Here is a 15,763-nt window from a genome sequence, read left to right as displayed (position 1 = left end):
AGTTTTGGAAGAAGCATGAATTGGCGCTACATTTCTGGAGGGCAATCTGGCAGATCTTTTCAAAATAAAATGTGCTTAGTCTTCTATCCAGCAATTCCAGTTTGAGGGATCCATCCTAGAGAAAGACTTGCACATGTGCCCAAAGTGACACATGCAAGCAAGTCTCTGCAGCACTGTTTGTGATCACGAAAACCTGGAAGCTACATAAGTGACAAGCAAGAGGAGGATGGAGAACGAAATAGTAAGATACATCCATACCAAGGATGCGGTGCCTGCATGGACATGAAAAGATCCCACAGACGTATTTCAGTAACAGCCAGCACGTCCTGATAGCTTACAAACGTCAGGTATATTGTTTTAGTGCTTTACACAGTGATATCTTATTGAAACCTCCCAGTGACCCTGAGAGGTGAGTACTATTCTTAAACCTACCTTACTGAGGAGGAAACTAAGGTCCCAAATTTGAATAGTTGCCCAAAGTCACACACAGTAATGAAGTTGGGATTTAAAACTTGGCAGCCCGATTTCAGGGACCAGGCTTTCAAAAAATACATTCTATGATATATTAAGCAAGTTTTAAAAAATCCAATTGCTAAACTCTTGGTAAAGGATTATCCAATTTGTGTGAAAAATAACAAAACTATGGACATAAATTTTGTTATATACATAACAAAAAAATTCATGTACATAAATTTCTACATTAATGCCCAGGAAATACCTGGATAGGGATACAGCAGACTGGTAATTCAAGATGGAGGATAAAAATGGGGGTTTGAAATGAACAAGACTTTCGCTTTGTATTGTATTTGATTTTTCTTAGAATGTAATCATAAATTAATTGTGTAATTAAAATGTTAATTTATAAAAGCTGACCACCAGATCTCCACAGGGGCATAGACAAGATCTCTCTTTAGTGTTAGAAACTCAGTTGCCAGCCTCAGACCCTACATTTGGGAGAGCGTAAAGACCTCCAAAGACATCTGGTCTAGCCTTCCTATGCAGGAACCTGTCCATAGCATCTCTGAGAGACGGACATTCACCCTTCCAGGGACAAGGAGATCACCACTGCTCAAAGCAGCTTGTATTGGACAGAGAGAGCACACAACGTGGTTTAGAGGAACAAGCATAAGCTTTGGACGCAGACAGCCTGGGGCTTATCTCGTGGATCTAGCTGGTACCAGCCATGACAACTTAGACAATTTACTCAAACTCCCTGACCTTGGTTTCCTGATCTATGAAATGGGACTAATATGCCTCCCTCCCAGAGCCATGGTGAAGATTAAATGAGAACATGGATGAGAGCTACAGGCACAGCGATCGACACAGAGAAGGTACCAATATCCACACACCCCTCCTTCCTCTTTCCTATAGTTGTTAGAAGGCTCTTCCTGATGCAAGTAGAAATCTGCCTTGATCCTGGTTAGCCTAGTTTTCTGAGCAGTCCTCTCCTCCCAGCATCTAGGTATTTGTAATTGGGTGGTTTTCTATGTGCTTTACTTATAAGTTCAAGTTAAGAGCTGCCCTAGAGCCCTGGGGACATCCATGAAGAAAAAGTAATACAAATCCAAGAGTCTCTATTATAGCAAAAGCCCAGTGAGGCGGTCAAGTAATTCTGTGAACATTTCTACGCCTGCAAAGCTCAGGGAGATGGGGGACCCCTGAGCTGCCACAGCTCTGTCTCCCGGGATCCTGAGCCCCACCCTTCCGGGTCACCGAGCTTCACCTCTGGCTTTCTCCCAGTTACTACTAATGCCAACAGCCACGTTAACACAAAAGTGGTTTCTTTCTATATACATCATTTGGAAGAAAACATCTTTCACAATGTGAGGTCCACGACAGGGGAACAAATAACAAAAAGAGTTGTGGGAAACAAGAACATGCATACCACTTCACAGTTACAGGGCACTGTTGGGTACATCCCCCTGTTTAACACTCCCAGGATCTGAGTTAAGTATTATTTACATCCATTTGCCCGGTTAGCAAACTAAAGCTCAGTGAGACTAAGGAAGCTGCCTGAGGTCACACACACACTAAGTGGCAAAGCTATAGTTGGAACAAGAGGCCTTGTAACTGAAAAGCTTCTCTAATCACAGGGTTGCCTGCCCAGCTTCAGCTAACTCGACGAAGCTGTCGGAGGCCTGCCTAGAATGTCCTCAAGAGGGACACCCTGGAAAAAGCTGGGGGTGAGACATGGGCTTGGACAGAAGGCAGGTCAACCAGCCCCTAAGTGTTGACAGTAGGGAGCTCTCAGGTACTCAAGGTGAGAAGCGGCTTGGAGACAAGGGTTGGAAGTGCCCGCATGAGTAGAGGGTCAGCCAGAGAAGAGCAGTGGCCCCAGAGCCTGGTCTAGACAACCTCTTGTCTCTTCTACCAGCACGGTCTAGATCCCTGTGACCCTAAGGACCTTCTGGGGCTGCTTGCTCACTCTCCATCCCCATCTCTTAGAATGCCCACAGCCTGCCTCTCCCTGCCCACCCCCATCAGCACCCCTAAGAGGGGTACCTTGTGGAAATCAATGAGATCCGTGAGCGTTGCATGGCGATTGGGGTCCACTCCCAAGAAGCTGTAAAAATCCGCAGAGGCATCCACAAGAAAATGCTTGAACCCTTTCTGCAGGCGGTAGGAGAGGGTGTAACCCCAGATTTTCTCACTGACCCGGACCAGAAATGCGCCCTCAGTCATATTCTCAAGGAGATCTTCGGCATCTTTTCGGCTGATAATTCCTGGTTTTAAAAAAAAAAAAGTCAGCAAGATTCTGCAACCCCTTCCCCAGCCAGCCACCCTCCCCAGATCATCCCTGACCCTCAGCCTTGGTCAAAGGTCTAGAGAAGGGAGGGGCCTCAGGAGCTGTCCAGCACTTGACTTATTCTACTGAGGAGACACCTTGGCCCAGAGCAACTAGCAGTAAGCCTGGGGGCAGAGTTGCTACTCGGACCCCAATTTAGCATGCTTTCCCCCAAATTAAGCCACACTAATTTGGATTAATTGGGTAAAATTGGGTAAGCAAAGAATTAGTAATGAGCTGGAATTATAGCATCTATCGATTACAAATACAAGTCAACAAGAATTGCCCTGTGGAGAGCCTTAAGAGTACTGCTTTAATGACCAGACCAGAATGACTTACGATTACTGCCTCGGTTATCTCTCTGGTACACATGAGTGAGCACCTGAAAACAGTATTTCCTCTTAAGAAGTAAAAAGACTTCCTCTGTCTACCTGTGGACACCAGGCAAACAGTTTCTTAATAGGGGCGCATAATTAAGCTTCACTTCAGCTCAAAGAACAAAACCTTTTCAGGTTCTGCAGTCCTACACAATGTGGTTTCACCACAGTATGACAGTCAGGTCTGGCCTTGGAGGTGTTTGTACGTCAGTGTCAATCCCCCAAAAGGCTCTTCAGGAGCCGCTCTCCTCTAGGGAGTGAACGAGAAGCCATGTGCCTGGTAGGTCAGGCTCTGGAGGGGGCGGCGGTGGGAAGAGGAGGGGGAGTCAGGAGACCTAGATGACCTGCCCACCTCTGCACTCACCTACGTATGGGACCTTCAGACAAGCCCTCAACTTCCCCAGTGTACTTTGATGTTTAAGTGACAGTCTTAACCTACCTACTTCAAGGGCGCATTACGACTTTCAAGTGAGACCAAGAATTGAAAATAATTTCATAAACAGAAGAGCTATAGAAATGTGGGCTCCTGCTCTCATCTGTTATTTGGGGAAAAGGTAAATTGCAACACAATGTCCTCTTACACACCCACTTGTTTACCATCTACATTCATTCAGCAGGATTATTTATTGCCAGTCACATAGCAGAGGGTAGAAGGTAGATGGGCTGCTCATCACCATGACCCTGAAGGCACTGCACGCTGTGACCTCCCCCCACTGCACCCCTGGTGCCATTGCCATGCTTCACTGTAGGGACACTCCCTTCCCATGTCTTTCCTACTTAACAGGAGGTGTGGCAGGACTTCCTTGTGCCCAAAGCGGAGGACACAGAAGCAACCACACTGTCACATGTCCCCCTTTTAAGACAGCCAACACAAATGGGGGCCACCTCTTTCCTCCTTGCCCAGGACTTATCAAGAGGCAATCAAGCCAGCCACCCCCTCCCCGACCAGGCTGTATAAGCAGAAAACCAGGGAAAGAGAAGGAGAGAAGAGGGTGGGAGGCACTCCCACCGCAGGGTGCCCGAAGAATCACACATACACACCATGCGGGAGGGAGAATGCTCCTTGGATGGCCTTGGTGGGTTCAGTCTGAGAAGCAGGGACAGCCAAAAGAGGACCAACCGAAAGGGCACACCCAGGATTTGTCAGAAGACTCAGCGCTGTCCCTCACCCTCCTCCCGGGCCCAATACCAGAGGACCTAGACCCTAAAGGTGTCCAGGGCAAGGAGGTAAGTAAGGGGAAACAGAGACTGAGCCAAGGGCTGGGAGGAAGAAGGACCAGAAGATGTCACCTCTGTCCCAACTCCAAGTACCTCAAGCTGAAGCCCAGCCTAGACTTGGGAGTTGGAGAGGAGGGGAGTGTTACAATGGGTGGGAGACTGAACAAACTTAAATATGACTTGACTTTTTAATATGCAAAAGTGACCAGTAACCCCAAAATGACAATGCCATGCATCTCTGCCATCTAAAACCCTTGAAGGGCTTCCCACTGACCTCCGTCCAGCAGAGTCTGGCTCAGGAACAATGGACACCAGGCTCTGAATGCCCGATCTGTCCCAGCTGACCCTGAATCCTCATTGAAGGATTCCTCTTTTCTCCCAGGAATCACAGGCTGCTGGTCACCTACACTCTACCTTTGTGTGGGTTAGAAAAAGATGTCCCTCTGGGTGGTTGAACTAGAAAAAGGTGCCTCTCTGGGCCAACATGGCTAAGCTCACTTTTCTGTATTTCAATCCGTTCTCCCCCAAACTAGCCCCCTTGGCTTCCCTTTATTCAGTGTACAACTTGCTTAACCCCATCAGGAAATCATTTTTATCCCAGGAGGCTGCTAGAACATCCCACCTTTGGACTTTCAAAATCTTCTGTCCAGACTCTACGGTATATTAGTAAAGTGGCTGGGAATAGCTCAAGGACAGAGCCTGTGATGGCCGTGGGAGTGTTCTACTCAGCCTCCCTTACAGAGAGACCCTGCTTCGAGGAGCAGCAATGCTGATGAGCTGACAGCCTCCAGCTGCTGGCCCTTCCGGATCCACTGTGCACAGGGGGTACTCTGTGCCTGACTCAGACAAGGGGTACTATGATGGAGCCCAGGGGGTACCAGAGCTGCCACGCCTACCCGACGTGGGACTCCTCTAGCAAGCAGTCTTTCCTCAGGAGCTCCCCATCAGCCTGACCAAGATGTTCTCTGGGCTGCACTCCCATATCAGGCTCTTCCTCCCAATAATCTGTCCTTCCTTCCCTCTCTGCTCCTTCACAGGTATCAGACCTGTGTACCATGTTCAGAAGACTCTCCCCATCTGTCCTGCTCTGTCTCCCCTTTATCCTTCACAGACATTTCCTCCAATAAAGCTCTTGGACTTCTGCTTCTGGAAGACCTGAACAGACACAGAAATCTTATCTTTGTATTCCAAGTGCCTGGAATGTTGGGGGCTTGTTTGGAGCGGTGATCATGCACATGGGCTAAAATCACAGCTCAAGGGCTTGATCAATAGGTGGCCTTGGGCAGGTCACTTAAGCCCCTCTGAAACCCAGTTCAGTGACCTCATCTATTAAGTGGTACTGATTATAACACCTACATCATACGGTTGTTTGAGAATTCATTACATTAAGGCATGAATGTGCTTATCACACATGTGAACGTGCCTGAGAACATAATGACTACCCGATACAATGTAACTCATTTGCACTGGATACACTGAGTACACTACACACATGCTAGTGTTGGATGTTACCTTGAGCTGGTAGCAGCAATGGTCATAGTACTGCCAAGCTGTGCTACCCACACCCCGCACACACAGTCCTCTCCAACAGAGGCTGCTGAAGGTGACTTCCTCTGAAGGGGACCACTTGGGCCCCTGGGCCCCAGCCTGGGATATTCCTGGGAGACTCTCCAGGTATCTCAAATAGTAAGCATCTGTGAACTCTGCCCCCTCTTCGATACCTACCTGGGAATCAAAATTGTAATTTGGCCCAAGACCAAAGGTGATACAGCCTCATAGTTCAGGATGGCAAAGAATTTCACAGAAAACCTGACTTCTAAGAGAATTAACTGGTGGCTGAGGGCCGTGCAGGATGATTGTGAGGAGAGGCTGTTAGGTTTTCCTGCCCCATTCACTCTGCTCTCCAGCGGTCTCTCTCTCCTGGATCACCTCGAAGCCAAGTGTACTAGGAATTAGCATTAATCATATCCCATCCCATCCCACCTCCTCTCTGAAATACTCTACAACCTCCTGGCCAAGGAAAGAGGGGAGGGCCTCACCTCACCACTTCTGGCTGGGGAGTGAGCTCACCATTGGGATCACAGAAGCTTTCTAACTCTGCTAATGACTAGGATCTTCTGCTGAGGGATATGGCCTTACCAGATGTTCCAGGGTAAGTTGCTCTGGAATGATTACTGGAGTATGCAGCTACACGTTCTTTCTGAGCCAATTCTCACCCCCAGACAATAGGAAATGTAGTTTTTCCTGTTGTTTTTCCAGAAACACTTTCTCTCCTTCCTTCCTTCCTTTTTTCCTTTTTCCTTCCTCCCTTCAATAAATATTTATCAAGAACTCTCGGGCTTCCCTGGTGGCGCAGTGGTTGAGAATCTGCCTGCCAATGCAGGGGACACGGGTTCGAGCCCTGGTCTGGGAAGATCCCACATGCCGCGGAGCAACTAGGCCCGTGAGCCACAACTACTGAGCCTGCGCGTCTGGAGCCTGTGCTCCGCAACAAGAGAGGCCGCGATGGTGAGAGGCCCGCGCACCGCAATGAAGAGTGGCCCCCACTTGCCACAACTAGAGAAAGCCCTCGCACAGAAACAAAGACCCAACACAGCCAAAAATAAATAAATAAATAAATAAATAAAATAAATTAAAAAAAAAAAAAAGAACTCTCTAGGAACCAGGTCCCATGCTGGGCACCTGGGAGTCAGTATTAAATGAGAAAGAATTCCTGCCTTCCAGAATCTCTGATTCTGGACTGAAATCAAGACTAGCAGAATTTTTTTAAGGGCGGGGTGGGGGGAGTGGGGGGGTGGGAGGGGTGGTGCTCCCTGTAACCAGTGGCGATAAAGGCTATAGGGCATGGGCTCAGGGAGGCGACCCACCCAGCCCTGGAGCCCAGGGATGGAAGCGCCAGTTAGGCTGAAAACAGAAAGGTTAAAACAGAGGCAAGGAAAGGAGGGCAGTTTGCAAAAGGAATGAGCACAGGATTCTTTGTGGCTGGAGGGAGGGCTAAAGTAGGAGCTGGGGGGAATTCCCTGGCGGTCCAGTGGTTAGGTCTCTGCACTTTCACTGCTGAGGGCACCGGTTCAGTCCCTGGTTGGGGAACTAAGATCCCGCAAGCTGCGCAGCGCAGCCAAAAATTAATTAATTAATTAATGTTTTAAAAAAGTAGGAGCTGGGCAGTGGCAAGATGTGTAGAGGCTGGCAGGGGTCAGTCCCCAAAGTGCTCTCCATACCATTAAAAAGGATTATGGACTTAATTCTGAGGGCAATGGGGAGCTACTGATCTTTCCTAAACAGAAGAATGTGAGAATGTTCAAGGGTGGAAAATGGATTGAAAGGTATGGGTTGGAGTCAAACAAGCCAGGGATTTCAACTCACTGAGGGCTTTTTCACCTAAGTGTTGCTTCACACCTCCATTTCCACAGTTGTAACATTGGTATCCAGCTCCCAAGCCACTCGTCTACCAGAAACGGCTTCCGTTTTGAGGCAGAAAGGCAAAAGGATACACCAAGGGTCACATGAGAAGCCTTCTATCAAAGCCAGCACTGGGCAGTATCTGGGGACTCAGTGGCCCTCATCTCATTTAGGCTTCCTAACAGCCCTACCATCGTCAGTTCATAGCTGAGGACACTGAAGGTCAACAAGAGGAAGTGACTTACCCAAGGTCACAGAGCTATTAAGTGGTGGAGCCAGAATTTGAACTCAAGTCCTCGGACTCCAAGTCCAGTGCTCTTTGCTCTACACCAAGTTATCTCATGCAGAGGACAGCAAGTGCTGTGAAAGACACAAGAAGGAGGAAATTAATGAGGCCTGTAGAAGTCAGGGCAGGATTTATAGAGGCAATGAAGGGGGATGGGAAGTGCACCTTGAAGGCTGGGTAGATGCTAGGTGAGCAGAAAGGAGAGAAGAAGGGGTAAGTGAGTGAAGCTTCACAGTGAAGACCAAGAATGACACAACCATGGGACATTTATATAAATGTGACATAAGTTTAATCTATGTCTCAGGAGGTTAAGAGACATGGAGAATGGAATGAAAGGTCTAACACATGTATAAGCTGAATCCCAAAAAAGAGAGGAGAATGAAGAGGAGGGAATATTTCAAGAGTGAATGCTGAGAATTAGTCAAAGACACATAACAGTGAAATGGCACAAAGCTACTCAACGTCTCATTTTGTCAACCAGAGAGAAAAGGCAGATTACCTGCAAAGAATAAAAAATTAAACTGATGGTTGACTTCTCCGTTGCAACAATAGAAGCCAGAGGACAACGAGATAATTTTCAGAGTGCAGAGAAAAAAATAATGGTGTTTAATGAAACTCTTTCAAGATGAAGGGAAAAATAAAGACATCTTCAGAAAAAAAAAATTTGAGATTTGACTACTAAGAAAATTCTAGAGGATATACTTCAATTAGAAGAAATATAATCCTAGACAGAGAATCTGAGATGCTAGAAGGAATGATGAGCATGGCTACTGTAGGTCAATTTAAAAATATATATTGACTTACATTAAAATTGTAAGTTGAACATTAGTGTATCTATAATTATAATTGGTAAAGTCAAGATTATACATGGTGTGAACAGAATGCTGTATAGAAACTATATGTAAATTATTTGTCAGCATTTCATGCAAGTGTGATTATTTTCTAAGGCCCTTCTAGCTCTGGTTTTATGAAATATGTGAATGTAGTATTTTCATCAATAAAGTTTAATGCGCTAAGCATTAGTTTAAAATTTGAATGAGAACAATCTTAGGTAGATATGAAGTTATTTACCACATGTTGTAATGATCATGTTTTGAATTAATTTCAATGTGCAGTATTTGAAAAATGTCAATACGTAAAGAAAAGGAAATGAGTACAATTAAGTCAATATATTTTTAAAGCAATTTTTGTAATTTAGCAGACATTGCATCTTAATATAAGTAACTATTAAAATCGTGTCCTTGTGAAAAAAATAAATAAAAATAAAAATATATATTGACTTACAAAATAATAATAATAATGGGTAATTTGAGGGTTTGAATAAGATAGAACTATAATACTGGACAACATCTTATCAGTTGAGAGAAGGGTGCTTGGAGTTTAAAAAATCTGTTTGTTTAGGAAGAGGGTAAAGATATATATTAACTTTATAATATATTAAGTATGCATGTTAAATCACCTGAATTAACCACTAAGATAGGCATTGTTGTTCTGTTGTTCTCCAAACAACAGAAGTGGGAAAATGCAATGAGAAAAAAAAATTTTTTTTCAATGAAGTGTGAAACAAGCTAATAACTGAAAAATAAATACACTATAGTTCCATTTATATTAAATTGAAAAACTCACAAAGCTAAACACTCTAGTGTTTGGAGATCAATATATAAACAATACACGAAGCAAGGAAATGAAGGACAAAATACTGAGGATAGGGATCGTATCTGGTGGAAGGAAGAGGGCTGCCCCGGTGAGAAGCACACGGGGGCTTCCAAGGATTGGTGATGTTTCCACTCCTTAAGTTTTCATTCTGCCCTGCTCTTCACCAGGGTCAGCGGCAGAAGCAAACAGAGGTGTAACCTGGAAACTGAGGCAGAATCCCAGCATACAGATGGAGGCCCTTGATGGGGACTAAGGGGAACAGGGCACTGGACCTGAGCGGGCCCACAGGCCCCTGATGTGCCCAAGGCTTCTCGGGAGGTCAGAGGCAATCTGACTAACTGCAGCGCCCTCCGTGGGGACACTGCCCAAAAAGACAGGGCCAAGGTCAGGGGACAGAGGCCCTTCAGGGCAGCAGCCCCCTTCCCCACGGTTGCATCAGGCGAGGGTGAAAAGGTGGGGCAGGCAGAAGGGAACGTGTACGCTGGCACAGCAGAGAAGCCCAGGCTCCCATCAGCCCCGCATTAACATCACAGGCGGGAGTCTGCAGCCAGCACGCCTGTGAAGTGAAGCCAGCTGCTCCTGACCCCTGTCTGTTACGGCACCTCGAGCACAGTTCCCGAGCATTCTTCCTGCCGCCTCGCCTAATCATCTCCCTGGATTCCACGCAGATGCTCTCAAACGCCAACTACTCCACGTTCGCTATCAAAATATTCAATATTTGCTCCATCGGTGCTAACCGCTGGCAGCCCCAGGAAAGGAAAGGCGCTTTAAGCATACCTGCAAAAGACCCTCTGCTCTAATGGACCCATAAATCCACATGTTAGCAAATCCTAAAGCAGACCCGGGATTCAGTTCCCAACCCCTCCGCCACCTCCGTACCTCCGTCCCTGAAATCGTTAGCTTGGAATTGAACCTCAGTAACCAAATGAGCTCCTTTTATTTCTGTTAGAGCTTCTCCCTGAAAAGAAAGGCAGGCAGGCCAGACAGGACGTTTTACTTTTTATGGGTCTCAATTTATCTGACATGCGTATTTCTTAAAGCTTTCACCAAAGCTACACCTCACCGGCCAACAACTCCTCCATTACCTTTCTCATTCAATTTTGTGACTTTCCTTTCTTATTGCCGTACTTTCCAGACGGTATCATTTACGGGGCTGGAATTATTAATCGCTTCATTCTGGACAGTTTCTCAGAGCATCCTAAAGCCACAGAGATTGTGATGAATGAGTTCAAATGCCTTCATTTTTTATAACTCCAGATGAAATTTAGCCACAGTTAACTGCTGAGACAAGTGTTTCTCTGGACAAGCATCTTGGTTCCAGATATATTATGCACAAGAGGCCCCATTCCACGCCCATGACTGCCTGCTCCAAGCTGACATGCCAGGTTCAAATCACTGGTGCCATTGTTCATGACATGGTTGCAACCACCCAGCAAAACGACTTCTGAAACTGGCTACACAAGGGTCCTGTGTAGCACTAACCTCAACTGGAAGCATAAATTCATTATTTGATTCATGCCAGTCTCGCTTACTGTGAGTTCCACTAGGCCAGTTATTTTCCTCGATATGGTGGACATCAATTGGTCTTGCCCACTCAGGACCATTTGCCCTTCTTCTGGCAAGAGAATGGTGAGCTTCCTTTGGGAGGCCACACCATCCCACTCGGTCTATACAGTTGCAATGGGATGGACTCTTCCCTGCTCTGGGGATGGTCGTGTGACTCAAGCCTAGCCAATCAGAGAGCTCATCCCTCTGCCCATGGTGATTGGTTCAGGAGTGGGCATGTGACCAAACCAGAGCCAACAAGGCAGAATATTGGGACTAATACCAGAAATTATTTGAGAGAAAAGTATGCCCTATCCTCTGCCGGATTTGAACCTAGGAGAATGAATGCACACATGCAACCACAGGCTGATGCATTGCTTGAGAATAAAAACAACATGGAGAGCAACAGAGTTGAGAGATGGAGAGAGGCCAGTTGCTAAAAACTTAAGCTCCCTGGATCAAGCAAATCCTGAAGCTGGCCTGATGTTTGGGTTTTTCCAGTCACATAAGCCAATAAATTCTCTTTTGAGTATATCAGTACAATTTTTTTTCTGTTAATTGCAAGTGAATGTAAGTGCCATGAGGGGAGGGAAGTTAGTTTTGTTCATCACCACATGCCCTGTACTTAGTACAGTGTCTCACAGACAACAGAAGCTTCATATTAATAATCAACAAATGATTTAACTGCCTTACACAGGGAGCCTGCTCCCTGGTGCCCCTGCCCAGGGAATTCAACAACCCCAAACTCTGACAACTCCCTGTTTTACTCCATTCACTGCATTTACTCCATGAGGACTCCATTTATTGCATTTATTGTGGAGACTGGGATAGCATCCTTCAGGAATTCTATGGGAGGTGGCCCCAGCTGCAGGAGGAGCAGACACTTGCCCCAGCCAAGAATAAGGCATGGCAGCTGAAACAGCTGGCCCCACGGCCCAGAGATGGCTGGATGTCTCCTAAAGGAACAGCCATCTCTTCATCCTCAAGGAGACATCCTGGACTGGAAAGGAACTGACTCTCCTGGGCACTGCGTGCCCCAGGGCAGTTTCTTAACCTTTGGAGCCTCTAGTTCCTTACCTTGAGATGGCAGCAAGGCCACAGTGCGTCACAGGTAGGAGCGTGGACTGTGGAGACAGACCACCAGGGTTTGAATCCCACCACCCCCACTTACTAACAGTGAACCGCAGGCAAGTGGCCTCAGTTCTCTATGCCTCAGTTTCCTCATCTGTGAAATGGGGCTAATGCTAGTAGCAAGCACACAGTGTTATTATGAGCATCAAAGAAGTTAAAGTATGTGATGTGCTTAGAAGAGGGCCCCACATACTGTAAGCACCATGGACCTAACTGCTAGTATTATTACCTCTTCCAGAAAGTTGTGCAAAGGGTAAATGAGATACTGGATGTTCGATATTTACTGGACACAAAGCTAGCACAAAGGAAATGGTCACTAAATTACCAGGTAAAACATAAAAGCCAGTGTGAGCCCACACATGAGGCCAACCAACCACACCTCGGGGATACAGACCAGTGCACACCTGACGGAGGAGTGGTACCAGGTCAGGTACCCCCTTCCCAGGGATGCCATCAGTCCAAGTGGTGCCTCTGGGCACCTCCAGATAGACACAGCCCCATGCAGAGGACAGGGCCTGGAAGCAGGGAAGAAGGGGTTGGTGATAACTTCACGAGATCAGAGAAATTATAGAAAAATAAAAGTGCATTTTCTTTGTACACTTAAATAAACTTGAAATGTGGCTACAGAAATGTTGGTAATGCCTTACTGTCTGCAGGGGGTTGACAGTGTATTTGTGATGATTACAGGAGAAAACACACGTTAATTGCAAGCCATGTTGATCCCCTGCAGGAAGTGTTTCCAGGAGGTTGAATCCTAAAGCAGGGGACACCCTCCTGCCTCGTGCACTCCTGGGGGCTGATGTGGGGGACTGTGAATCACAACACCCAAAAGCAGCATCACTATTTTAAACGAAAGCTGTAAGCAAATGATGCTGACATGTGAATGTATGAAGAACTTAATTACTAAACAGAAGGTAATTTGGGTCTAATAAACTTTTAACAATTAAGCATAAGTGTTACATAAGTCATTTCCAGAAAGCTTCTCAACTACTGTAGTGACCGTACTTTATTCTCTAGCAAATGTCAAAGCCGCCATATTTGTTTCTCAGATAAACAGAGAAAGAAGAGCTCACAGTGGGAAGGTGGGGGGAGAAAAGTCATGTAATCTGATCTAATCCCCATCAGACTGGACAACCCACGCTTTCACTGTCTTGACTGAAGAGCCATCTGACCTCTGTTTACACATCCCAGCAGTGGGTGCTCCCAGCTCCTGGAGGTAGTTTATTCCATCTCAGAACAGCTAACTGCTAAAAAGATGATCAGACTGAACGAATGTCAGCACCTTGTGATTTGATTTTCACCAGGTGCTCCATTTCTTGAGGCCACTGACCTTGAGGACATTAGTGGTTTGAAGACAGCAGCTGTGCCACCCACCCCAAGTCTTCCACCTCAACCCCATGCCTGTCATCACAAAAATGTGAGGCCAAGGGCTCTGGCATGAGCTGGAGCCCTGGGTGCCAGGGCTGGGATGAGCTGGGGGCTGGGGATTGGTGGGAAAGTAGCCTACAGGTCCCAGAGCAAAAAAAACCTAGAGGCAGTTTCCTGGGTCTAACCTATGATAGAAACTTCCCAGAGTTAGCAAGGTAGGAGGAACCTCTTGTAACCACCAGAAATATGATGAGACTGTCAGAAGTATATTAAATCAATTAACATCAACAGAAATCAAGTTGATTGTCACTCTGTGCTTCTATTTAATCCTGATAGAAAATAAAAAATCACTTCTATCAAATCCAAGCCATCTAGGTCCCCCAACCCCTGTCCCTTCCCACACGGTTTAGTTACCCACACCTGTGCATCAGAAAACAATCTCAGCAAAACATCCAAACTAAAAGTGTTAGGTAGACAAGACACAAAGGGTCTGAAATCAGAAACATGGAATTATAGAGAGCAGAAAGGAAAGAGTTACAATCTTGGGGACACCATTACAGTCAATGCTTTCCTAAAGCAAAAAATAATTTCGCTCTTCTTTGTAATCTTTTTTTGATACCCTATAGCCAGTGCACAATTCTTTTAAAAAAGAAGGAAAAAGATTCCTTTATTTCTTAGTTGGAACAGCTTAAACAAGAACTTAAGAGAAAAGTAGGTCAACTGACCTACTTTTTTTATTCTTTAGAAATGTTTGCATTTGGGATCAGATTTGGTGGAAATTTTCCATTCCAAATTCTGCTCAGGAAAGGAAAATTAGCAATCTGACTTGACGAGATGGATCGTGACATGCTAACCGTCCTTCCAAATGACCCATGTGTTACCCCTCACAGGTTTTAAAAAAACTTCAAGATGGGTATCATATTATAATGAAAAAAATTCAGACTTTTACTTTTTTGTGGGGAAGGCTAAATATGTACCATCTTCCTTTTATGAACAGTCATTTGATGTCATCTTTCTCTTTACTTCCAAGTGATAGCAGTGGCATACCCTAAGGGTATGAAGCCACATTTACATGCTTCAAATCCCAATATGCATCTCCAAAGGCTACCATGTTTATTTATTCCATATAACAAGTGGAAGCATTTACTGCAAGTTCTAAACACTTTATAAATATTATACATGTAATCCTTATAACACCACCACTACTTTCTCTACCCCTGGTTTCTTCAGTCCTTGCTTCACATGGATTTGGTGCCTGGGTCCACACCACCCGGGTCCCCCACTCTGGTTGCCACCTCTCAACAGGTTCCAAAGCCTCACGTAGTTTCCTATCCTTCCACTGATCTTGAAAGCCGAGGACAAGAGCCTAACTGGCTCACTCCCTCCATCTCAGCCCCAGACACTCTAGCTCCTGAGAGTGACCCCAAAGACCAAACAGGGCACTCCCAGATTTTCCCTCAAGCTGGGCCAGGAGACCCGTGGCAGCTCTGCTCTGGAAGGCCCACGGATTGAGGAGGGGTGAGATTTACAAGAAAGAACTCAGGCCGTGCGTAACAGAAGTTCAAGTGAATATACAGTAAGGGATTGTGAATCCAGAGGAGGCACTTTTTCGCCCCAATCTCCCTGCCTGGCTAGCGGCATATTCAAGGGGCCACCAGAATGGAGGAAGAAAAACTGGGGTCCAGAAGCCCTGCATCTTGTCCCAGCTCCCGTGCTTCCTGCTGGGTGAATAAGGGTGATTTCTCAAGCTTTCTGGTCATCAGCGCCATCATCTGTAAAGGGCTAACCATGACCAGCTCAAGGAGAAGTTGAGAGTACCTGTGAGATGGTGCATGTCAAACCGCTCTGCACGTCTACACAGCCAGGCAAACACGCAAGACTTCACATGTGCTGTCCCAGGGCATGCAGTTGTGGGGGACCGGGGTGGGGGGCGCAGTGAGCGAGACCCCATTCCCACTCAGCCCCGGCCTCCCCAGGCACAATCCTTCCCACCTC

General features: G+C 46.2%; 1 protein-coding gene and 1 long non-coding RNA gene across 6 annotated transcripts in view; one reads left to right on the top strand and one right to left on the bottom strand.

Annotated features, from left to right (window-relative positions):
- The window catches only part of LOC309635489, a 456,622-nt gene that overhangs the window by 235,694 nt on the left and 205,165 nt on the right, over positions 1-15,763 (top strand). The gene's annotated exons all lie outside the window — the stretch shown is intronic.
- SH2D4B (SH2 domain containing 4B) overlaps positions 1-15,763 on the bottom strand; it is an 81,944-nt gene that overhangs the window by 6,173 nt on the left and 60,008 nt on the right. For 3 of the 5 annotated variants that reach the window (XM_082406757.1, XM_082406756.1, XM_082406758.1), the window contains one exon: positions 2,503-2,723. The exons of 1 other annotated variant lie outside the window; for it this stretch is intronic. In XM_082406757.1, coding sequence (XP_082262883.1) covers positions 2,503-2,723 — 221 coding nt within the window. Of the gene's footprint in view, positions 1-2,502; positions 2,724-8,027; positions 8,143-15,763 lie in introns of those variants that run through there. One more of the 5 variants, XR_014248844.1, reaches the window with a different exon arrangement.

The sequence above is a fragment of the Balaenoptera borealis genome (genome assembly GCF_965194805.1).
Source record: "Balaenoptera borealis genome assembly, chromosome: 10".
NCBI lineage: Eukaryota > Metazoa > Chordata > Mammalia > Artiodactyla > Balaenopteridae > Balaenoptera > Balaenoptera borealis.
Note: the sequence above shows the minus strand (reverse complement) of the source record. Positions and strands in the feature narration are given on the sequence as shown.